This window comes from Martes martes, assembly GCF_963455335.1.
Source record: "Martes martes genome assembly, chromosome: 5".
Lineage (NCBI taxonomy): Eukaryota > Metazoa > Chordata > Mammalia > Carnivora > Mustelidae > Martes > Martes martes.
The window spans coordinates 92,598,227-92,623,655 of record NC_137892.1 but is presented as its reverse complement, the minus strand read 5'-3'; the positions used below and the strand labels follow the sequence as shown (position 1 = coordinate 92,623,655).

Genomic DNA, 25,429 nt, shown 5'->3' with positions numbered 1-25,429 from the left:
CTAGAGAAAGTAGGTACCAAATCATGAACTCGAAAAGATACCTACACCCCCGTGTTCATTACAGCACTATTTATAGTAGCCCAGATATGGAAGCAGCCTGATGTGCCTTTGATGGATGAGTGGATAAAGGAAAAGGGGAGGTACACACACACACACACACACACACACATACACACACGATGGAATATTAGAAAAAGTTATCAGAAAAAAAAGGGATTCCTGTCATTTGAAGGCATTATGCAAAGTGAAGTAAGTCAGGCAGAGAAAGACAAATACTGTGTGATTCATTTATATGTAGAATCCTACAAAGAACAGATTGGTGGTTGCCAGACTTGGGGGTGGGGTAGAGGATATAGGGTAGAGGACAAAATGGGTGAAGGAGGTAGAGAGTTACAAATCTCCCATTATAAAGTCCTGAGGGTGTGACGTACAACGTTGTGACGATAGTTAATACTGGATTGCAAATTGGAAGGTTGCTAAGAGAGTAGATCTTAAAAGTTCCCATCAGAAGAGAAAAGTAAGTGTAACTATGTATGGTGATGGATGTTGACTAGACTTACCAGGGTAATCATTTTGGGAGATATATAAAATCATTACGTTGTACAAATAAAACTAATGCAAGGTTACATGTCAATTATACCTCCATTAAAAAAAAAGTGGGTGGGTGCGTGGCAAGGGCAGAAGGTGAAAGTGATGAAGGCCTCCCAACACTAAAGGAGCAGCCGCTGGGGCCTCAGTTCCCTGGGGAGGAAGACACAGATCAGCCCCACTTAAAGGCACATGGAGGCAGTGATGATAGGGGGAGCCCTCCTCCCTGCATCCTGTTTCTAGACATTAAATATCTGGTTCATTGCCTGAGCAAATCACTGAATGATTTTCATGGCATGAAGGGAAAACAGAGGAGGAGTCCAAGCCTAAATGCTAATGCAGTCTCTGCATTAAAAAAACATTTATTATGGGTTTGAACTGAGGCCAGGCTCAGGCTGCCAGAGGGAGCTGGAAGGAGAGATTGGAGAACGCGTCCTTTGAAGTTGGTGGTCAGGTTTCTGCTGGCTGTGGTAGTGAACCTCGCTTATCCCACCAAAGAGTAAGGCTATTATTTAGAAGGGAGGGGGCCCACATTTGAAGTTCTGTATTAACATTACTACAAATGATAGAAAACTGTGGATTTCCAGACAGCTTTTATGTTGCAGAGACCAAAGCAACTTGCCTAATGTGGGTTTTGCCCATTCCCCTTAGAGGAGTAATTTTAAAAGAGCTTTAATTTAATGAAACAAATTGCCACGCCAAGAGTCCCCAGGGCGGGTGGAGACAGTCTGCAGGACTGAAGGGCTCTCAGGCCCTGCCTGAATTTTCCAGGCTATGGAGTTCTCCTGGGCCTGCCTCTGCCTGAAGGCACAGCTGTATGTGAGTAGCCCTGGGTGTGGAGCCACAAGCCAGGATGAACAAGAATAAGCGGGCCCCACTTCACCCTCACAGCAGCTCCCAGCCTAAGGGGATGAGGAAGAATGGGGAGCGAGGACATCCAGTGTGAATCCAAAGCAGAAAATAGGAGGGTCCTTGTGAGAGTCAGACCATGATGGGGAGATCACCACCAGGCAGAGGGGTCGGGTGGAGAAGGCATAGTTACGATGCACTTCCAAAGAGGGGCAGGATTTGGACAAGAAATAAGTGGAAGACAGCTAGAAACAGAGCACATGGGAAACTTGGAAGCATGCTTGGGGAAGGAGGAGTGTTTAGAGAGAAGGCTGAGAAGACTTGTCAGGGTCAGGTGGGGAAGGGTCTGGCCTCTGGATGGAAAGGGCCGGGAGGGTGCTACGGTGGCCCAGGTGAGAGGAGCCCAGCCTGGCCATGCCATGTGGACAGGGCTGTGACGGTGGCTCTCAGCAGTGGCTGCACTCGGGAATGGCTCTGGGAGCTTAAAAACTGTGGCTGGGACCACAGAGCCAGAGTTCTGGCTTAACTGGTCTGAGGTGTGAGAATCTCCCCATTCTAAGCTGCTGCCAAGGTAAAGATTGGCTCATTTGCAGAAGATTCGGATTCAGTGCGGCTTGTTCTAGAAGTTTGAGGTGATGCCAGTAATTCTGGTCCGTAGACCACTCTTGGAGTAGCAAGAGGGTCTACAGGACTTAGCCATGCAGAGCACCTGTCTGCAGTTTAACCTGGGGAGGAAAAGCAGAAAACATTTGACCTCTTCCCTCTGGTATGTTCTGGGATGCTGGCCCTTGCTGAGAGAAGGCAGTCTCATTCACTTGTGGTCACAGCCCATCAGGGACAAGTGGGGACTTTAAAATGAAGCATAGAGGGACGCCTGGGTGGCTCAGTCAGTTAGGTGTCTGACCCTTGATTTCAGCTCAGATCATGATCTTGGGGTTGTGAGGTTAAGCCCAGTGTCCAGCTTGGCACTGAGCGTGGGGCCTGCTTGGGATTCTCTCCTTCTCCCTTGTCCCTCCCTGCTTGTGCTCAATCTCTCTCTCTCTCTCTCTCAAAAAAAAAAAAAAATATATATATATATATATATATAAATAAATAAATAAATATATATATATATATATATATATATATATATATATATAAAACGAAGCACACATAACCTCAAGGCTAGAGGAAGACCTCCCAGGGGTTGTGTAGACAAGCTCAGCTTGTACCAGATTCCGTTTGCTCAGCTTCCACAAGTGTGCTCTCCCACAACAGATCTGCCTGGGATCACCTCCTCCATGCTGACCTGCATAGCCCTCCTCCCTCTCCCTCCCCGTCTCTTCTCTCACACTTGGCAAAGGCAAGATTTCCCTCTCATCGGGCTTGCAGTGGGGTGGGGCATTGCAGCCAGATGCAAAAGTCCCCAAGATACCTACCAAAGGGGACCTAGAAAATGCAGGCTCTCAAGATCAAAGCAAGAAGTAGTGACGATATTGCACCTGGCTTCATGGGCAGAGACTTCTCTGTCTCTGCTAGAATCAGAACCTGTAAGGGAGATGGTTCTCAGGAGGGCCCACAGCAATGTGTTTATTCGAGTTAAAGAAATGAAATCAGGGGAGCCTGAGTAGTTCAGTCCATTAAGCATCTGACTTTAGGGCAGGTCATGGTCTCAGGGTCCTGGGATAGAATCCCAACTTGGGCTCCTTGCTCAATAGGGAGTCTGCTTCCCCTTCTCTCTCTGCTCATGCTCTCTCTCTCAAATAAATAAAATCTTTAAAGAAAATGAAATGGTACTTTTCCTGCCAAAATTAAGTCAGCTTTGGCTAATATTGACAACAAGGAATGACTTTGCAATTAGATCATGTAAAAAATTTAAATAATAGAAATAATAATAGCAAACACTTGTTTAGCAGTATGGACAAATCCTTAATCTAAACACCTTACATGAGTGAGCTTATTATAATTCTCCCAACAGCCCTATAATTCAGTACCACTATTATTCCCAATTTATAGAGAGCCCTGACTTAGATGAGGTTAAATAACTAGCCCAAGGTCACATGGCTAGTAAGGGGTAGAGTGATAGAAAGCAGACATTTTCCATAAATTGCATGAACTAAATCTATATTTCCACATTTGACAAAAATATAATGGGATGTCCATATTCAAAATACAATACTCTGGCATCTTTGGCAGCTATTTAAATGTACAATTAAAATCTTTAAATATCACCTTTAAAGTTTGACTCAGTGGCCATGCAGGTTTGGCCCTATCCCACCTTTGTGAGGTTCAGTCCCTCATCTGCAAAAATGGAACAGCCATCTCTGCTCAGCAGGGTTGTTGAGAGAGCCCAAGGAGTGGCCTGGCCTGAAGCCAGTTCTGGATGAATGGCAGATATTATTAACATGGTTGGCATCTGGAAAACCATCTTGGCCTGTGGTGGGAGCTCCCTGAATATAAGCGCCCTTCCGCCTTATTAATGATTCCCAGATTGTATTCCCAGGGAATAGAACACCCTGTTGGGAGGGTGGTAGCCTGATGCAACTAGGTTCCATACCTCCTCTTGTCTTCCCTGTCCCAGCTTCCTCAAAGAAGACATCACAGTGTACCCCCCTCCAGCATGCCGGTTCTGAGGGATAAAGCCGCACAATGACATCTCTTTTCTTTGATCATTTGACTGGTTCATACCAGGTCGCCACGAAGAGATCCGTGAATCAGTGATCGAAAGCTGGAAATAGGGACATGAGTGAGGCAGGCACTTCCTTGCCTTCACCAAACTTGCAGTCTACATATCACCAGAAAATTGCAACACTGACAAGTGCCATAGTATAGAAGAAATCAGGGTGAATGCAAGCCCAGAGAAGGGTTATCAAGGGAGGGAAGGTTTCCTGGAGGAGGTGTCATCCAAACTAAAATCAAATGGACAAGTAGAAGCCAGATGGCAGGAGCAACGTGTCCATCATCGTGGAGGTAAGACAGAGTGTGCTGAGCTTTGAGAACAGGAAAGCTTAGTAAACTTGACCACAGAGCTGAAGATTTCCCAGTCCAAAGCTTGATTTCTTGCCCTTTTTGGCCCTCCCAGTTCATGGTATGCTTCTGGAAAACACAAAGAATTCTCTACATCTTTTGTATTTATCCCCAAATTTGCTCATTTCTTGCCTCCTGGAGCTCATCCCATGCATCCCTGGGTCTGGGCAGCGCTGCGTGGAACCCAGTCTAGCCAGGGCCAGGAAAGGGGATAACAGAACCCTGTCTGCTGGCTCCTAAGATATGAGTCCCCAGGAATCCATGCTCTAAAATATCTTTTCATGCATTGTTCCCAAATCCGGATTATGTAAGCAGCATTTCACCTGCAAGTGGCATACACACCCAGTAGCCCTGGGGCTGGGGTTTTGGGCCTATAGAATGGAGGATATGTGTGGCTTGTCTCAGCCTGCCTTTCCATTCCAAGACCTGAGAAGGGCACAGAGTCAGCAGCCAGGACGGGAGAACAGGATTGTCCATTTATGCTCTCGCTCTGTGACCGAAAGTCAGATCCCATCACCAGCAGACAGACGCAGCCTCCTTTGTTGCTTCCCTAAAGTGACCCTGGCCACTCTCTCACCCTCGCACTTTCTGGGGCTTTCTGTTCCAGTCTGCAAAATTAACTCCTGCAAGTGAAACAAGAAACAAGCTCTGCTCTCTGCAAGGCCAAACCAGCTGAGGTCAGATGTCCTTTGAGGCATGAAAGCCAAGATTTTCTACGACTTTTCAGAGCATTCCCAGTTGCGAGATTTTCTTGGAAATCCACAAGTAAAGAGCTACTTGTGTTCTAGAATGAATGAAGTGCATTCTTATGGTTGGCTCTGGAGTGGTCAATGATACCATCACACAGGCAAACAGACTCCCTATCTGTGTGCTAGAGAAGGCCACGTTGATGTTGACTAATTTATATGTTTCCAGTTTGAGAAATTCAGTTTATTTTCCCTGTGATTGTGATGAGCAGGTTGGCTGGCAAATAAAAAATCAATAGAAGGAGATTTCCCCAAAAGTTAGAAGAAGACTGAAGCAGAAGGCCAGAGCCCTCAGCTCTACTGGCCTGGCCTCCAGGCCTGGGACCCCTGGCAGCCTAACTGCTCCATGGACCAAGGTCTGAGGTTGAGGGAGAAGTTCCTCCACACACAGAGACTGGCCACTTGAACCATGCTGGAGCCTGCCACTTCTAGGAGCTCTTCTTTTTGCTCCTGAAAGTAGTCCTGACTGTCCTTTACAAGACCCCGAATGTGTGTGTTTTCCAGGACGTCTCTCCTGACAATTCTCTTTTGGCCTGGGTTACTCCTTTGGCTGGGTTTCAAGGGTGGTGTGTGCCCCATCTCAGCCAGTGAGCCCCCTGAAGCTGGGAGCACAGCAGCTCCTGACTGTCTTCTCAGCGGCTCTGGAGGAAGCATTTCATCAATGGTAAACCCAGGGTCCCAAGCTATGGACCAAATGTATGCCATTTCTTTACTGCTGGGCTGTGGGACCCCAAATCCAGGCCCTGTCTCTCCCCGTGGTCCAGGACTGCTCTTCTAAGTGTGCAGTTTTCCCCGCCACCTTTTTCAGGAGACACCTTGCACCGAGGTGCTTGTGTTTAGCCTCAGGCAATCCCACTCAACAAGGGCCATGCTTCCAGCCAAGGGAGTCCCTCTGAAATGCAAACACAAACAGGCCATCCTGCCGGGGACCAGTAGCCGCCTGCTGTTAGCTGGGGAGGAAGGACTTTCATTCGTTCTTGTCACTGAGCTGGCACAGCGCCAAACTCCACATCTGGAAACGGTTATGAAGAAAGAAGAGGCATGAAAGCCTGGACTTCGTGACCCTGCCGTCTTCCTTTCTGCTGCTTTATTTATTAATTTACTGGTGTGGGGTGATCCACTCAGGTCCCCAGCAGAAGTTATAGGCACCAAAGTTAAAAAGAGGCCACGACAGTCACAATACGCTCTGAAAACGGGCCAAGATCTTATTTATGGGGTCTTGGAAGGACTTTACATCTAAATAAACATGTTTTGAAGTTGCAGAGTGTGTTGGACTTTAATCACCAAGCCAAGCCTTTCTAAGCTCTGCCTCGAGCTTTGTGCTCCTCCCTGACTTGGCCAGACCCAGCCACATCTGTCTCCAGGGCTCACTAGGATTTGTGCTCATAGGATTTGGACACACAGATAGAGTCTGCTGTTTGCACATCACACAGACACACACACTCACACTCATGCTTGTTGCCTTCCCCACGTGCCTCCTTTAAACTGTAAAGGCAGCTGACCTGTCTTTGCATGGCCCCGGCGTACTTTGCCCTGTGGTGGATGGGACCCTGAAGACGAAATGTTCCCCGAGGCTTAGGGGCCCATTCCAGTGCTGATCGGTTGTGAAGTTTGGAAAGTATCTGCACAGAAGATGGGTTTTTTGAAAAGGACCAAATATCAAGCCTTAAGATATGTAGTAGATTTCTATATGGGGGCGGGGGGAGGGGGTTCTAAATGGAATAATCAAGATGGCCTTTTCCTTGGCCGTTAAGAATGGATACATGAGAAAGCAATTCTTCTAGGCTCCTGTATGTTCCAGGTTCTCTGATGAGAACCAGAAACCTAGACTAGCAATATGTATGTTGCTGGTACTAACCCTGCCTCTGGTTTTTGGTTTGATGAGTTGCAGTCTACCTTTGCTGACTTGGCTTCCCTCCCAACCAAATGATGAATCACCTCTTCTGGGAAGAATCCCAACCCCCCCGCCGTACTCCCTCACCATTGACTAGCCACCACCCCCGCCTCACACCCTGTGTGGTTGGGTACTTTCCTTTGGAGCTCCTATCCACGGATCCATGTATTAAGCTGTTATTTCATTGTATATGCGCCTAGCTCCCCCACTAGACTGAGTGCCTCACGGACAGAGAATGACTGAGTCATTTCTGGAACTGCCACATGCAGCCTGTTGCTGAACTTGTAGCCTGAGTTCTGTGAGTGGAGAATCCGTCCCAAACCATTTTCTGGAGCAACACCATTATCCATACACCGGCAGTAGCATTTTTTGGTAAATGAGGTAGAACGACAGGACTTACTCAAACTGTGGCTCAACTGTGACTTCAGAAATGTGCTCATTAATCTAGACAAACCTTCTCTACAGATGCTGGGGTCATTTTAATTCTTCTGTTGTCCTGGGATTTTGTTGTATTAAATGTTAATTCAAGGGACATTCGTCTGAAGAATTCTCAGGCACGGAGAGTTGGTTTGAGCACTAATTTAAAAAGGTATCAAAGGGAAGTTTGGGGTGTTTTGTTTTGTTTTGTTTTTTTCAGTGAGCCTGGATGAAGTGTTGTCACATGGCGGGTTGTGCCAAGAACCCAAAAAATTACCTCTCACTTCTTATTTTACCCACTTTTACCGTACTTTAAGAGAAACAATGACTGCTCAGTGTACACAGTCCATCCCCAGTGTGAAATATATTAGGAAAGAAAATGATCCGTCTTGCCAACCAAAGAGTCAGGCAGAGGTCATTGCCGAAGCACAGAAGGCTGCAAAGAAGGGTCTGGATAAGTAAAGTGCTTGCTGCAGTATGTTTAAGAATCCACATGAGCTGAGACCCTAAGTTAGCAGTGGGAACCTAGAGAATACCCCAGGGTAAATTGGGGTGCGGCTGAAGAATGTCCCATCTGGGTTGCTCCAGGCCATTGGGAGCCCAATGTCAGTGCTGCAGACAGGTCTAAACCTTGGGGGAAAGACAGGGATGTGCTTCACACAAATTGAAGAAAGCAGTTCCCCTCTTGCCCATGCCAGCAGAGTAGCATTTTTATTGGTTTAACTCCCTCCCTTCTGGAGACTTCCTCAGAGGAGGACGTGCCACTGGGTGATTTGGAGGAGCCGAAAGTCGCCACAGCAGAAGCCGGCTGAGAATCCCCCCGCCTGTATCTCGGAAGCACTGGCTCACTTAGATTCACTCAGCAGTAAATACAGATGGTCCTTTTTGCAGGCGGGGAGGGGCCTAACGGTAAGCTTGTGGAGGACGGCTGAAGAATTCTCGTGGATCCACTCAAAGGAACGCTGATGTCCCCATGAGAGTAAACAGCGGTGCAAGCCGCTCAGGCCCCTGTGTCTCCGTCCCCGGGGCAGGAGGGGCATGGCCGGGGGTCACTAGTTTCCTCTCCCAAACAGCCTCATTCACCAGAAAGTCTGCTGGGGACCCACAGGGGTTTGCTCAATGAACGTCTGTGCAAGGGAGAGAAAAGAAGGTTCTAGGGCTCTCAAAAAGTGTGCAGCCCACCCTGCCGGCCCAGGGGCAGCACACAGCGGTGTAGGCAGGGCCGGTGCCAAGAACTAGGCTGCCTCTGTTCAAAGCTTACCAGCTCCATCGCTTCTCCCGCAAGTCCCTTCACCTCTCCCAGCCTTGCCTTCCTCATCGGTAAAACAAGAAAAATACCCAACCCATAGGATTATTTTAAGGACAAAATGACTTTATGGGTGGAAAGTAATTACAGCAGTACCTGCCCTCGGTAAGCTGTGTCCGTGGGCTCGTGTTCTGTGTGTATGCATGCATGCACGGACACACTTTCCTCCTCGGACTGCCTCCCTATCGCCAGGAAGCTCATGGTCATTCCCAGACACAGCCTCGTCTGGAGGAACCCCCGGGCTCCTCCCTGCTTTCGCTGTCTTTAGAAGCAGCAATCCAAGCCCCTTTCCAGGGCTTCTCTAATTACAGCGTTTAGGCCATCCCACCCTGGTGAAAGGTCAGGGGCCCCTAGGGTGGAAGGCTGAGGAGGAGATGCTGGGGGAAGGCTGGGGGTGGTGGGGAAGCCAGCAGCAGAGAGGGGTGGCTGGGGCTGACAGGTGTGCTCTGGGCCACGCCCTCTGGGATGGGCCCTGAGCCCGACTGCTGCGTGAGGAGAGTGGAGGGTCCAGGGAAGACAGGGTGTGTATCACGGAGCACTCGAGTGGTGGGAAGTTTTGCCCTTTCATACCAGGGTAAAGGTGCTGATCTAGAGAAGGGACATGTTCCAACGTGTGCAAACCAGCAGGCAGAATGTTGTGTCTCTTATCGCTCAGGCTGTCTGGCCTGCAAAATCACCCTCTGTACCACGAATTCCAATGTCCAGAGTCATTTTCGGTGAGGCAGGGTGGTATCAGGGTCAGAGCATTTCTTAGGCACTTTTAACACGCTCTCAGAAAGGCTGCCGTAGGGCCGTGTCCCTCCTGGGCTGTAACTTCTTCCCCTTTCTGTCTCTGACGCTTGCACAGCATGGGGCTGAGGAAATGGAGGCTTTCTCTGCATTTACCACGGGTGTGGGGGGGGGGGGGGCAGTCAGAGAATCAGGATGTGACATTGGGAGCACCCAGCCCCAGAGAAGCTGAGTCCTTCCTGTGGGGACTGAACACCCACCCCGTCTGGGGAAGATGGGGAGGGGAGCCAGGACCACTGTTCTTTAAGCTCCTTGGGTCTCTGCCTGACCCAGAGGGCCACAGAAGGCAGGCAAGTCCTAGGTGTGGGGGGGAGCGGCCACGTGGAGCGGTATCAGTCCCCGCCTTCCCCAGACCAGTCAACTGCAATGGGTGGGAATTGCACCAGAAGGGATTCAGGCTGGACTTTCCAAAACACAGACAGCAGTCAATTAATGAATCTGTAAATGTTGACTGTGCTGAGTTATTCTGAAGTTCTAAAAGAAGCACATGTGTAAACACTTGGGCTAACAACTGTCACGGCAGACCCAAGGGCTAATGGCCAGTCGACATGGGAAAGGAGAGCCTCCCTCAAGTGGGAAGGCCAAGGAAGGAAGACCAGATGATTACACAACAGCTCAGAAAGGTTAAGGAACTGCTGGGGGCACACAGCTTCTCAGTAGCAATGCTGTTCTTAAAGGCAGAGGAGTATACAGGTACAGGAAAGTAGGGGCCAAGAGGAGCCCAGTGCTCTGCCTAGGGAAAGCAGAAGTGGGGCCGTGTGGGCTGCGTGCCCCACAGGAGCCAGGGCTCATGCCAGGACGATGGGAAAGCAGGCGAAATCCATCAGAGGGAGGAATTCTGTAGAGACTTGTAGAGGCCAGGCACAGTAGAAGAAGGGCAATGCATCAGAAGTACCTTTCAGTGTAGAGATTACGGATGGATCCGTTTTATTCTATGATCTAGCCTTTTCGGTATTTTCCAAGCTTTGTATCATCAGCGTGCATTCTTTTTTTAACCAGAAAAAAAAAAAAAGTCCATTAAAATGAAAGAAAAAATGCCCATTAAAATGAAAGAAAACAGGCAGAGAAGTCTGGATTTTCTCTCATAAACATTAGAAGCCATTGGGAGTGTCCTAGGAGAGCAATGTTTTGGGAGAAGGGATGTTTGGGGAAGATAAGACAGGCAGTGTTGGGAAAGACAGATGGCTGGGGTGCTGGCTAGGGGCTGCCGCTGGTGGGAGGCGAGGCAGTGGGGTATTTGCGTGCTAAATGGGGGGAATAGAGACATCTGGGAGACGTGTGGAAGAAAGGCTTGGAGGATCTTGGGGACCGTTTGCACGTGGAGGGGCACGTGGAGAGGCAAAAGTGGCTGCTGGGCTTCCAGCCCCGGGCAGTGCCCTTGGCAAGAGTACAGTAGTGAAGAGGAGCCGTGGGGTCTCGCTGGAGTTTGGAATGCACCACCACTGGGTGGTGTCTGTTCTATGAGGCCTTTGCCCTCCAAGCAGGAAAACTTGAGGGACACCGAGGAAAGGCGTGGGTCTGCTTTGTCTCAAGTTCCCTACTGTGGGCAACAATCCTCGAAAGTATTTGAGGTCAGGTGACTGAAGCAACCTCAAAAGTGCCTGTGGATTATTTTTCCAGGACATTTTTATCTGAGCCAAATCAGAACAACTCTCTTGTGAAAAATCCATTTCCCTGGAAAATGAAGTTGGGTTCTAACCAACAAGTAGCATTTGGCAAGTCCTGATTAAGAAAGCCAGTGTTTGGAGAAGTTGTGAAAACAGCAAGTCATTTAGGAAAGTAAACACTGGGGGCCTCATGCCATTTGAGGGCTGCGACAGCTCTTCTGCCCCCATCAAATGTAGAGCCTGAAGCCACAGGTTTGTTTTCAGTGCTGGCTGTGGCAAACCGTAGACCACCTGGGTCCCCTTTGCAGGCTCTGAAAGGCAAGAAGAATTGAAAGTGACCCCGACAGAACACAATTGTTCTTCCCTGTTCAGTGGGGGAAGACATTGACTATTCAATGGCTGGACGATGCTGGAGGTGGGGGGAGGAGGGTACACCTGCCAGTCACCAAAGCACCTTGACTTTCATTCACAAAGTCAGCTGGGCCTCAGTGTAGCACCTGGCCACATTTTCAATGGGCTCGTGTCACTGGTAAACGTTTTCAGGTTTCTTTCTTTTGGTCAGTGTCTGTATTTCTTGAAAAGCTTTCCATAAGTTGAACTGTAGTTGAAACTTATCTGAGCTTTACCTGTTTCACCCAAAACCCTGTAGGCCTGTGCTTTTCAGACTTGGCTGTGCACACAAATGACCTGGTGATCTTGTTAAAAGGCAGAGTCTGATGGGGGTGGGAGGGTGGGGGTGGGAGAGGGGGTCTAAGATCCCCGTGCACCAACAAGATGCACACATTTTCAGTGGCAAGGTCGTGGAAAACCCTTGACAACCCAAATCCGAATTCCCTAAATGGCACAGCAGTCACCCCTTAATTTTCGAAAACAGGGCTGTTTTGTGCATTTGTTTGTTAGGGGGATGGATAATTGCCGTGTGCAAAGCACTGTTCTAAACGCTGCGTGTTGTACAAAAAATGGAAACTTTCCTCAAAATGCGATTCGCGTACTCTTTTAAGTGAGATATCTCTTGCCAAAACCCATCCTTCCTTCTCCCCAGCGAGTCTCCAAGTCTACTGAATTTTAAGAGCTAATTCACTACAAGGTGGCAGGTTAGAAAGGCTGAGTGTCCTCTGGAAATTATGTTGACCATCTCGTCTGTCCCCATTGATGCACGGACATCACCAGGGACTCAGGGGAGGATGGCAAGAGGCAGGCATGAGTTTGCCAGGCTGCCAACGCCAGCTCTCCCACCGGCAGACCCCAAACCAGTTTCTGTCGGTTTCCTTTGTGGCCAACTTGTTGGAAACCACGAATTCATCCCGATGTTTAAGGTCTGTTGTCAAGCACAACAGAGTGATTTTTCAAAAACGAAACCGTTTGAGGGGAATGTTACATGATCCACAGAATGTGAAAGTAGTCATTTTTATAAAGTGCCTGAAAAAGTCTAGTAATTATTGTTCCAAACAAGCCGCTCTTTCTCTTCAGTTTGTCTGACATGGAAAGAAAAAGAAAATCCTTTCCAAGTGAGCGGTCTCTTAGTAAGCTGTGTGAGCCCTGGCTGGCTCCAGGTCGGCGGGGATGGAGGACCCTTGCTTTTTCCGCCAGCTGCATCTTATCCCGTAGAACAAAAACACCCCTAGAGCAGCTACCTCTGGTGGGAGAACATGTTTACATTCACGGGGCTCTGTGTTTTATGGTTTTCTAGAGGGGACAGTGGTGGGCATAAAGGTGAATTTTTTTTTCCCTACATCTAAACAGTAAATGAAATATCGCTGTAATCTCTTACTGAGCTCATGGAAAAACTCAAGTCATCGAATGTTAGTTTTATAGATGAGGGAAGTTTTACAGAGATTACCTGACTTGCTCCAAAGCCCCATAAATCTTGCTACAGGGAGAGCTGGGCCGGGAAGGCGGGGTCCTGGGGCCCTTGCACACAGGAGGCATCTTCCCTACAATCCACATGCTGCCAGGGCTCTGGCCCCAGGGGGGAATTTCAAGCCTTAGCTTGGATCTCTTTGAAGGCTTCCTCCTGTCCTCAGCCAAGCAGTCCTGTTGAAACAGAGAAATGTTCTGCTTGAAATTAATTAAACGATCATTTTCACACGATTGCTTCTATTCTTGCTAATCAGTGGCTTCTATTATATAGAACCATTACCAGGGAGAAGCAAGCAACTCCTATTTATTGGCCGTTTTACTTGAGTTATATAATGTAATCTATGCTGAAGTCCTGTGAGGCTTTTATTAGCATGTCTATGAGATAAGTGGCAACTTAAGCTCAGAGGAGTTGAACAACTTGCCCAAGGCCACACAGTTTGTAAGTAGGAGGACTGGGATTTGAACTCAGGCCACCTGCCTCCAGCACCTGAACTCCACAGCTCTGCTGTCCCAATGCCATTACTGAGGCAAGGCTGGCTATCTACTTGGGGGACCTGGTGTGGGGACTCCAGCAACAAAGGTGAACCATCAAGCAAGATCGCCAAGGGCTACTTCCCTGCTTTCCTTCCCAGAAACTTCCTATTGTTTCTTATCCTGCTGTCCTTGTCAAAGCCACCCCACATTTACAAAAGAATTATTTTCCAGTAGGTCAGGCTCAGATGCTCGTCCATGGAGGCTGCCATGTGCTCAGACCTCAGCCCAGCCAATGCAGCCTTCCCAGCCGGTGATCTGAGCAGCCATCCAGACTGACTCACTGAGTGGGGTCATTGCCAAAGACACCTCTCTCTTTGCGTGACCCCTGGCTGAGCAGAAAGTCAGCACGCAGGATTTCTTGATGTGGAAATCATCAAAATAGCTCTTCCTATCCTGTTCTCTGGATTTTCTCCCAGAGGCTCCAGAAAAAAAAGGAAATGGTAATAAACCCCACGGTGAGGGAAAGAATTCACAGATCAAGTGGAGCTAAACCCCGGAGACTCGAACCCAGAATCTAAGGCAGCAGGAGAGACATTCTCCTCTCTCAGAAGGTTGTTTTCAGGAAAGTTCATTTATTCCAGACTGAGGTATGTGCTTGACTGTGCTCACCAGCGAGCAGAATGAGCCTCATCTGGGTAGAAACAGGCAAAGGAATATTTTCCTCAAAGTGACAGAGCCTTCCCTCCCAGAGCTAGTCAGGACAGTGAATGTCTCACCCCTTCATTCTGGGGAAATGGGGGTGGGGAGAAAGGCCATCAGGTCAAGACCACCCCACCTCATTCCCTAGTCTTCAATGCAGAATATGCAAACTGAGGTTCCAGGAAACTCTCTACAGCCTTCTGGTCTGTGGTTTCCTAAGTGCCAATGATAGGCTAGAACCCACTCAGTGATAGGATCCAGCCGGAGCTCTCTGCCCTACCTGGCAATGATGGTGCTCTCTGAAACCCTGCTCTCCTTTGGCCTCCCTGCTGGGTTCCTTCTTTGCCTGCCCCTCAGCCTCTCAAATGGATCCTCCCCAGGGCTTGGACCTGCATCCTCTTTTCCCCTCTCTTGCTTTTCCTCCTTCTCTCTTCCAACAGAGGTTCCCCAGATACCTCGTCTACTCCTTGGCTTTGGCCACCACCTGCTAGTGTGGTGACTCAAGGTGCATCACCTGTCTTCGCCACTCCCCAGCACTCCAGCCCTGTGAAGGCAGCTCCTTCCAGGACCTCTCCACCTGGAAATGCAGGTGGCTCAGGGGGCACGATGTGAACACACCCAGGGTCACACCTCACTCCCCACTGGCACCCCAATGCACCTTCCCCATGTGCTCCTCATACATCCAGTCCTTCCAGCTACAAGCCTTGGTTGCCTCTCTTCACTTGCCTCACTCCCTTACTCTCTAGTGCCCATGGGGTTTCCAAGTCTACTCAGTGCTACCCTGAAGTCTCCCTGAAATCTGTCCTCTGCTCCCTACTCCCTCTTTTCCTCCAAGTCAGGCCTCCAATAGCTTCTACTGCCCTAAGTAGGAGGTGCCCTGCCCCCATCCCCTCAACTGTTCTGCTCCATGACTCTCCCTGCACCCCCCACTCTGATTATCCCTTTTTTTCTTCTTCCTTTCCATCAGTGTTCTAACATGTCTGAGCCTTTCTTGATTTTATCTTCCCCTGACCCCCATCCTGACTCTCCCTTTCCCTTCCCAGACAAGATTCTTGAAAGAATTGTCTATGCTCTGTACTCGCATCTCCACCCCACCCGCTCACTGTCAAACCACCCCATCTGGCTTCAGCCATCCTCTTGCCCACAGCCAAGTCCCCAGTGGCTCTCTGTTTGCAACACAGCAGGCTCTTTGGGTCTGTCATGTTGGCAGCAGTACTGCGAACAGCCCCTCCTTGACATCCCCCCTCCCCAGAGAGAGCCCCACGCTCACCATCTCCTTCCACTCCATCACCGGCTTTGTGGCTGCTCTGCATCCTCACTGTCACGGCCATCACCTACCTCCTGCTCTCTCTGCCCTCCCCAAGAGTCCATGCTCTCCCACACCCTCAGCTTCATGTGTGCCCAGGGTGACTCCCACATGTGACTCTCCATCCCCACCCTCCTGGAGAGCCACAGCCTACGTCTGCTGTCCGTGGGACACTCTACCTGAATCAGTCACAAGCACATCAGACTTCCCCTATCCTGGCAAACCCGCAACTCTGTCCCTGTCCCTTATTGTAAAAATGGCATCCCCACCCACTGAGATGTGCATGCCAAGAGCACCTTAGACATCCTGCCTCATCCTCCTCCCCTCCTTACGTACAGCCTCCAGGTTCTGCTGGGTCTGTTACCTCCTCCACACCCCTTGAGCTGGCCCACCTCTCTGCATACCCATCTCCACCACGGATGGTCCCGCTCTCATGTGCCCCCCTCCTAGTCACCTGATGTTCCTGCCTCCAGTGTGGCCCTGCTTTATCTGAGTGTCTCTTAGTGTGTTCCTGACACTGATCATGTCACTTGCCTGCTTTCCTATCACGAGCACTTAGCTTGGGTCTGGGCCTGCAGCATAAGTCTTCCAGCTTCCTCTCTCCTTGACTCTACCTCCCCGTTCTTCAGCCAACAGGACAACTTGAGTTCCCTGAACACGTGCCTCCTTTTGCTGACCAGCTCCTTCTCACCCTCAGGTCTAAGACCAGATGTCACTTCCACAGGGCCAGGTGCTTCCTTGGGGCTCCCAAGGCTCCAGCTGCCACTCTCCATGGCATATTGTTGGTTCATGGATCTCCCAACTGTGAGCTTTTTCAGAAAGAGCCCAGATGTCATTCACCAGCCCTTCATTGTCTCCCCAGGGCCAACAGCGCCTTGGGGGGGGGGGGGTGTAACTAGTGGGTGATTAATAGGTGTTTGGGTGAATACTGACGGCCCCTCCCATGTGACTATTTGCAGAGGTGCTCTGAGCTCCTCCAGGGCAGAAATCTAGCCCCTTCCATCTCTTTGCAGAGTCTGTCAGGCCCAGAGTACTGAAGAGAGGTTTAAGGAAAGCGAATGAGTGTGCACCAAGATGAGGGACCCCCCCAACACCCGTTTCTGGGGGTTCTGCGGGTAGCTTAGCGCCCAGCAAACCCTGCCACACATGTTTTTTGGCTTCTGTCAATCCAAGTGTTACTCCTTACCTGTCTTTCAGTTACTGAGCCAGGTGAGGGCTGTTCCCGAAACACAGAGACAAGTGTGAAGGGAGTGCAGAGGGCATCACCAGTGAGTGCCCTGCTCCCCTAGAGTTTTGTAGCCAGAGGTCAGGGAGAGATCTCTGGGCTGGGGCGCTGAAGGCCTGGAGGAGAGAGAGGTTTGAGGAGCCGGCCCGCCTACCCTGCTGCCAGCACCACCCAACCCCGCCCGCTGGAGGGGCCTTGGCCCCTGGGGAGGGCGCCGAGCGGGGAGCGCGGGCGGGCGGGAGCGGCGGGAGCCGCGGGAGCCGCTCGTGGGTGCCCCGCAGCCGGGAGGCGGGAGCGGCGGGCGCCCGGCTTCCCCGCCCCTCGCGGCCGCTCCCTCCCGCTCGCCGCCTATTTAACCTGGCCCGCGGCAGCGGCGCTCTCACTTCCCGAGGTCCGCTTCCTCCCGATCCATGGCGCTCCTCGTGCGACTGCTGCCCCTCGCCCTGGCGCTGGCCCTGGGCCCCGCCGCCACCCTGGCGGGCCCGGCCAAGTCGCCGTACCAGCTGGTGCTGCAGCACAGCCGGCTCCGGGGCCGCCAGCACGGGTAAGCCGGCCGCCGCGCTCGGGGTGGCCGCTGGACGGGCCGGGGCGCGCGGGACAAAGCGCAAACGCAAAGCAGGCGGTGCGCCGGCACCCCGAGGGACCGGCCCCGCACGGGGTGTACAGAGCGGGGTGGGGGACCTGGAGGGCACGCCCGCAGGAGAGGCTACTTGTAGAGGAAGGGACGGGCAAGCAGACCAGCAACACTCCCCATCGGGCTGAGAGGGCTGGACAGACGGCTAGGGCTTTCAGCCTCCTCTCCCCGGGAGGGCGGGGGCGGAGAGGGGGAGTTGGCAGCTCTGCCCAGAATAACTGTGGAAAGGTAGCCACAGGGCAGAGAGGAAGCCCACCCAGCCGGGCACAGATTCCAGTGGGGCCAGGTCCTTGTCCGGAGAGCGTCTCCACATGTGGCACAGGGCCATGCAAGCTGGCAGTGTCCAAAGCCTCGAGGCTCCTGCTCACCTGGCCAGGCTCTGCGCCCACCACCAGGCACGGCAGTGGCAGTGTGGCATCTCCTCCCCTCACACACGTGGTACAGACTGGGAAACTGAGTCCGGAGAGGATGCTTCACTTTCCTACAGTCCTGTACTAGAACCTGGAGCCAAGATTGGAATCTGCCTTGAAATAATAGCTGGGATTATAAATGTGGGACATTATCATTGTGGACAGTCCTTTGAGACACTGAGGATGTGTTGGCTTTAGGAGGCAAACCCAGGCAGAGGGCCTGACCTGGTAAAGATCCCGGCCCAGACCCAGACAGGGATGGCTAGTATTTCTACATCCCAAACTAAACCATCGTGCCTCACACTTAACCAGGCTTGGCAATAGCTTCCAGCTGACGTGGTTGTATCAACTCTTTTTTCACAATGAGGTAAAATTCTATGTGGGTAAAGGACATGGTAGCCCACATGGCCCTGGGCCCCAGTAGGAGCTCAGATGCCATTGGGTCTGGATTGGAACTCAGTAGGGCCCAGACTGCCACGTGACCGGGCAGATACGTACTCAAGTCAAAACTCACTGTTAAGGGTGACTAGAGTTGACTTTAGAGGCTTTACAAAGCCGTGGCTCCCCACCCTGAGGAGGACCCCAGGGGTGCGTACAGTCTGCCCCCTTCAGGGGTAGTCATCCTTGTACCCCATGCCTGTGGCCTTATATGTGGGCTTACTTGGCCCGTCAGGTCCACAGGGCTGTGGGGAGGGGGATTTCTGCCAAGTGGAATGAAGGCAGGGTGAGCCACAGCCTCGGTGCCCTCCTGGAAAGAGCAGAGCACCAGGGAGTGTCCAGGGGTCTTTAGGGCAAGGGGAGAATCACCTTGGGCTTAGGCTGTGTGTGCAGAAGGGTGAGGGTCGGTTCCGAAAGTTAAGGGGTCTCTGAGGCTTAAAAGTCCAAATGGGTGCCCCTGGCATTCTCACTGTCTATGCCCAGCTCACCTTTGTCCTCCTGCCTTTCTTGCTAAAGAAGCGTGTTCTGCTTGGGTGCCACAGTGTGCCTGGGAAGTTTCTGTTCCCTCTGTATCTTAGCCACTAAGTCAGGAGAGGATCCGGATAGCAGGTCTTGCAGCACTGCCCCCCAGAATGGTGTTTCTGTGCACACCAACGTGAAGCTTCCCCAAAGGCATTGGCACCCTTCCACCAAGAATCACTTCTGTAGAAATCCTCCTTCCCTTGGGAGCCCAGAAGAGACACTCACCACCTGGAAAATACAGCATTATTTTATTTATTTATTTATTTATGCAAAACAAGTGCTTCTTATTATGAATTTTGGATATTAGACCAACTTCTTCTGCACCCCTCCTCCCTGTGCCTCTGCAGGCTGATCCTGTTGTTTTGGTTCTGGGGGTGTCACGGGAAAGGCCTGCAGAGATCTGTGATTGGCAGGATGGTCTGAGAAGTCATACCTGTACCCCCTTCCCTGTAAAATGTGGGCCTGTGGGCAGATGAACTGTGACAAAATGGTTGTAAGCATGGTTGCATTTACTGTGACCACCGTGGCCCCGGAAGTACCACGGGACTGGGCGGCCTTGCACATGGGTGTGGCACCCTGTGCAAAATGCATGACATTGTTCAAGCCCCAACCCTCCATTTGCAGTGAGAAGTGGTGAAAAGGGAAGAAAAATCTCTGCTGTTTTAAGGCCATGCGGTGCTCTCCAAGACCTGATGCACAGCTACCAAGTGTGCCTCACCCATGTACGGCGCTCTATCCCCCCACCCCGTTTGCTTGCACTTCACCACCACATGGGAGATCTGTAGTTTGTGTTCCCATTTTACAGATGGAGAAACTGCAGCTTAGTGGGAGGGATGGACTTAGTTCCAGTGCAGAGAGCTGTTGGGAGAGTAGAGACTGACGTGGTCTCCTGACTCCCGGCTGCACCCATGTTGCTATAGAGAGGGACAAAAATACTGACAGAGAAATAAAAATGCGTTCGCACTTCTACCGGCCTCCCAAACTGGGCTGGATTTCCTGGAGCACTTGATTCTCAAATCCAAGTGGAACAGCAGAGCTGTGGTGCTGAAGGCAGAAGGCCCAGAAATGGCGAGGTCACTTCGATTAGACTTCAGCCTTGATTTCCTGTGTACACAGCCCACCCCTCCCACCCTGCTGTGAGAGCGAGACCCCCTTGCCCCCAGCCTCCGCTCCTGTCTCAAAGGGCCGCAGCGGTGGAAACTCACTCCGCAGAGGAATGTTGGAACCACATCCACAAGAGGCTCACTGAAGATTCGCCAACCGCCTACGGAAAGTTGCAGGGAATTCATCGACAGTAATTGTTTCCTGCTCGGTCACATAGAAGAGCTTCTGAGATTGTACAGCAATAAACAGTACCTAGGGCTGGAGTGTGGCCAGTGGGGACTCTTTCAGGGTTATGTGGGGACGGCTGTAACCTGTGAATCTCAGGCAGCAGACAGAGGAGCAAAGGGGCTTCTGGTAGAATCCTCAGGAGGGACCCAGCTAGGGCTAAGGGGACGTGGGCTTACCTCCCTGCCGGCCTGGGGTTTGCTCTCCACCCTTAACTTCCCCTGTCCTGCCCCCCTACACCGACTCACTGCTACGCAGTGGGCCTCCTTGAGCCACTCACCTGTGCCCCCCGAGCCACAAACTGGACAAGAGGTGACATCCACATGGGAGAAGAGAGACAGCAGAGAAGCAAAGTGTCAGTGCGCCCTCCTACCCAATAACCCAACTCTGAGTATTTGAACTGCCCATGTTCCTGCAGCCAGCAGGCCAGGGATGGCAGGTGCAGCTCTCACTGAAGGAGCCATGTCTTCCTGGCAGCAAGTGATGGTTACAGAGTGCATTTTTAAAGTAACAGAGGAACTGAGATGTAAAAGTCACACCTGAATTTCTCAGGACGCAGAGGTTTTCTGAAAGCCTCTGACTGTTTGCTTTGCTTTCCGCTGACTTGTGCTTTGGCCAATGAGCCTGACCTGAGGCAGGAAGACAACCGGGCCCCCCCCCCCGCCCCCACAGATGTCACCACATAGCCACAGCTGACTCCTTTCGCCACGAGCTCCTAATGACGATCCTGCCACCACATGGCCTGGGCATGGTCTGGATCATGACTTGGTCCATGGATTAAAAAACATTAAAAAAAAAAAAAAAAAAACATGGCTCTGGGAAGGAAGGCTTCTCAGCAGAACTGTGGACATTGCCATCAGCTTCTCCAGAGTTCCCATGGACTCCTCTGAGTGGTTGGTCCCAGGAGCAGTGTTTTCAACAAGGTCCTTCCAAAGTCTCTCTTCACCCTGACCCAGGGCTAGGCCCCATCTGGGACATAAAAGAAAGAACAAGGCAGGGAGAGACATCCTGGATGTATCTTGGATTCTGTTTGGTACCAAGCATCAAACAAGTGCCATATTCCAGGTCAGATGTGCACAGAAGAGTGTCGCCTGGGGCCTTGGAGGAAGGCTTTCTGGGGACAGCGGACTCAGGATGGGGCCCGACTATGAATGACAGAGAGTCAAGTGGGAGAGCATCTCCTAATGAGGTCCTGACCACAGTCAGCTTGGTTGTGTTCAGAGCCAAGCCTCTGGCCTAGGGACGCAGAGTACATCTCTGTGGCGCTGCCTGGGAGGTGCCAGGTCCAGACTTCGGCCTCCCCTCATGACAGTGGGGCTGGCCATGTCCCGGAAGGCCGGGTTAGAGCCTGTGGACATTTTGGCTCGGGGGTTGGGGGTACAGCGAAAGGCTGGGAGCTTTCTCTCAAAGCTGCTTTGCTTAGCAGACATACACCTTAGCTCGTTGTCTCCATCTGTAGCGTGTGACCTAAACATTTTGAGATGCTTTTATCTATGCATACCAAATACCTGTGTAGAAGAAGGATCCTTACGTGAAACCATGTCAGTGTGTGAGATGCACTTAGACAGTATTTAATATGGTAGGAAACTTGCAGGGGGCCTAGAAATTGCTAGAGATGGTGTCTACCCCTGAGCTACCCCCCCAAAAAAACCCCTGAAATGACTGTATATCTTCTTCATGTCTAGAACATTCTGATGGCCCAGGAGGGCCCACGCTGGGGGCAGGGACATGGTGTACGGGGAGCATGCTGCCCAGTTTGCTAACACTGCTGCTTCTATCTCAGCCCCAACGTGTGTGCTGTGCAGAAGCTCATCGGCACCAACAAGAAGTATTTCACCAACTGCAAGCAGTGGTACCAGAGGAAAATCTGTGGCAAATCCACGTGAGTGTCTGTGGCCGCTCGAGACCGTGTGGCCATGCTGCGAGGAGGGCAGCCAGGGGGGCCCTGGGCCTGGGCCGGCCTTCTGGAAGGTTAGGCCGCAGCAGGAGTCATGAGGGTGCCTGTGCAGACGTGTCAGGGAGCTGTGTGCTTGGGAGTGGCCTTTTCAGTAAGCTGGCCAGTGGGGGTTTGTATTTTTAAGGTTCCTGACAAGACTTGGGTACAGTTTTCAGGGATGATGTGGGATTATAAGAAGCGTGAAATACGGGGGGTTGCGCATGTGTGAGTGCGCGTGCTTCTCCTTCCTCACTAAGTGGTACCAAGTGAGTGGAGGTGCCCCCGGCCTGTATCTCTAGGAAGGAAAGCCCGTTGGTGAACTTACACACTGCTCCTGCTCTGCAGTCATAAGGTAAACACGCCCAAAAGACGGCATACCTAGAAATAGGCATGTTGGGAGACGGCAAAGTCTCGGCTTGGCCTCCTGGGTTCCAGGGCTGGCTCTGCCCCTTAGCTGGGCAGGTTGTTTCACAGCTGTAGCCTTGTGTGCCCAGTGGGGATGAGAAAGGACTTCCTTACGGGGTCCAGGATCGCCACGAGTCCTGAATGCAGAGACGCAGCTGCGAAGCTGAAGGAGAGGCTTTGCATGTAGTAAGTGCTTACTTAGTAAGGGCTTCCTGCTGCTCTCATAGATCTGGGCCCTGCAGACCCAAGGGACAGTGCCTGTGGCATGGGGACCAGCATGCCTCCCACAGGCCTTGCTGGTGCCAGCATCTGGGGAGGTGGCATTCGCCCCAGGGGCCCTGCGGCCCGGTGGAAACAGAGTGGCGTGCATGTTCGAACAGAATTCCTGGGTGACCTAGTTCTGTCTGGGTACCAAGAATCAACTGATCTCAAAGCTGGCTCTCTGCTGCAGACAGGAAAAGTGCTCTGAGAAACCTCCCGAACCACTTGGGAGGGCCTGACCTTCCTCTTGTCTGCAGAACAGGAGGGTTAAGAGCCTCCATGCCACTGTCTTAAACTCTTTCCCATGTTAGGGATTTGTAAATGTATTGCCTGGGACATGGGTTTTGAGGAGACGTCTCTTCCCACTCCATGACCTGCTGAGGGAAGGGAAAATGTTCTTTCCTTAAAACGGACATAGAAAATAAATAGTCCAACTTCTGACCCTGACTGTCTTCAGGAATTAAGGATCTGGGTACAAATCGAGAGGAACTGGGGATCATGGCAGAGCTTGGGAGAGACCGGCAGCCCCCTGGGAGCTCGTGTAGGGCGGATCCGTAACTGCTGGCTCCCACTTGACCATGCCTGACCTCAAAGGTGAGGGCTGAGTGAGCTAAGAGGACACACCTTCTGGGTTCCGGGAATCAACACCCAGCAGTAATTCTTGCTGCTGTGGACAAAAAGAGATTATGCAGATTCTACACCATACATTCTCCTTTGGTGCCCCCAGCTAAACAAACATCAAAAGACTTTAGTGCTGCTTGATTTTTTCCCCCTGTGTGTATATCATCTACTCAAACAGTTAATTAATTACTTAATTAAACATAGAGCGAGGGCACATGTAATTGCTTCTCAGAAAGTGACCAAAGACGTGTACCAAGCAAACAGCTCTTCTCCAGGGTCCTGGGTTTCAAGAATTGCACATTTTTGTTGGTCCTGATTTCCCTAGAAATGAGACCTGCTTCTGACATCAAGCTGGCCCTGGGGTGGCATGGGCTATGGCATTTTGGGTGGCCTTGTGTGGAAGCATTTGCCTGCCCTGTTAACAGTAGCTTGCTAACGTTCCTCGGCACTTCTCTTGCTGACGCCGCTGTTGGTGACGAGCCATTTTGGCTTCTTGGCTCTTGGCACCTACCCCCTTCTCCACCTGTGTGCCAGGAGGGGGCACATGCTGCCCAGCTGTATTGACCCATTCTTCCCTCTGGGTAGGCTTGGCTTTGAGAGAGTGCTTCAGTCTCACCAGTGAGCACAGGGGGATCCTGGGAGAGCAAGTGAAGAGGCGGGTGGGCGGTGGGTGGGAAAGAGCAGTAGAGTGGGGTCAGGTAGCTCCCGGAGCCTAGTCAAGGCCTCTGAGCTGGTCCGACAAAGCCACAAGGGCTTGGTGTGCACCTTCAACTCGTCCATGTGGCCATTGCTTTGGGCGACTTCCAAAAGAGGAAATGAGGCTAGAAAAGCAGGAGTTGATAGAAAACTTCACCATCCAGGACAAGAGGGTCCCTTCCTGGAACATCACATGCAATATCAGGAAGGTGGAGCTCACTTGGAAGGGGGCCAGAGGACTCAGGGAGGGAAAGGGGAACTCATCCTCATTGTCGGGGAGCTGAGGTGGAACAGCCTTGCACTTCATTCGTGGACGGGACCTGAGGCCCGTGAGCGAGCGGCCATCTGTCCCCTGGAGATTCAGTGCCGCAGGTGGTCAGGAAGGGAGTGGGAGGAGGGCTGGAGTTGACATCACCCTCGTGAAAATGGGTCCCAAGGTGCATTTATTGGGGTGAAGGGGTGAAGACCAGACTGGGAAACAGGGAGCATAGTTGTGGTTGGAGCAAATAGGATCGTCTCTGCATGGGGTCCACTGGGCAGTGAGAATTTTCTCAGCAAGACTCTGGGGAAGAGGCTGGAGCAGAGGTGTGTGTTGGGGTACAAGGAAGCAAAGTGTCCCAGGGCGGGAGGCAGCACAGGTTGCCTAAGGGCCCAGGTCTGGAAGAAGAATTTAAATTTGAAAGCAGACAAGTGGCATCAAGCCCAGGACCATGAGGGGAAGACTTTGCAGTGTCCGGTCCCACAGAGAATCCAAGGACCTGGAGCTATTTCTCTGCTTTGGTGAGGGCCTGGATTCCTAACTCCATGGAGGAAGGGAGGGGACTGGCCACAGGACACTAGGTTGTCCTCAGACAGCGGCATTTCCAAAGAGAGAAGAGCCTGAGTCTTTGGTGCTCCTTGTCAAGCCTGCCATATGGACTTTATTACAGGAAGCGGTTACCAGCGGGCCCCTATTTAGTGACTCGAGTGAATTTTATTAGTTGGAAATTCACATCGGCTTTTCTTCCAGACCCCAAAGAGCTCCAGAGTGATACAATAGCTAATCAAGCAAAGAGGGCCTGGCCGGAGCCAGCGTCCCACTCTGTGATTCCAGGCCCCAGTCTGACTGGTAACCATAAAAACTTTCTGTGCAGCAGCTTGAGCCGAGGTGCAGGAAACTGTGGTCAGGAAGCCTTGCTGCCTCCCGACAGGCCTCCTTTGTGTGAGCCCCACGAGAGGGAGGCCTGCTTCACTGCCAAGTTGGGCTGGAGTTGACATCACAGGGAGGTAATAGTCATAACTGGGGCTCAGACATCAGACACGTGGCAGAGGCACAGCCAGCAGGGGAGCGAGCAGGTAGGGGCGGTAGCTGTCCATTCTAGAAGTCTTGAAGTGATTTCATGAGCAGCAACACATTCATGAGCTCAGTAGC

At 51.5% G+C, this 25,429-nt stretch overlaps 1 protein-coding gene across 1 annotated transcript in view; it reads left to right on the top strand.

Annotated features, from left to right (window-relative positions):
- The first annotated feature begins 17,105 nt into the window (after window positions 1-17,105).
- The window catches only part of TGFBI (transforming growth factor beta induced), a 32,243-nt gene continuing 23,919 nt past the window's right edge, over window positions 17,106-25,429 (top strand). The window contains exons 1-2 of the mRNA XM_080804910.1: window positions 17,106-17,310; window positions 21,883-21,981. Coding sequence (XP_080661036.1) covers window positions 17,177-17,310; window positions 21,883-21,981 — 233 coding nt within the window. The 5' untranslated portion in view covers window positions 17,106-17,176. The remainder of the gene's footprint in view (window positions 17,311-21,882; window positions 21,982-25,429) is intronic.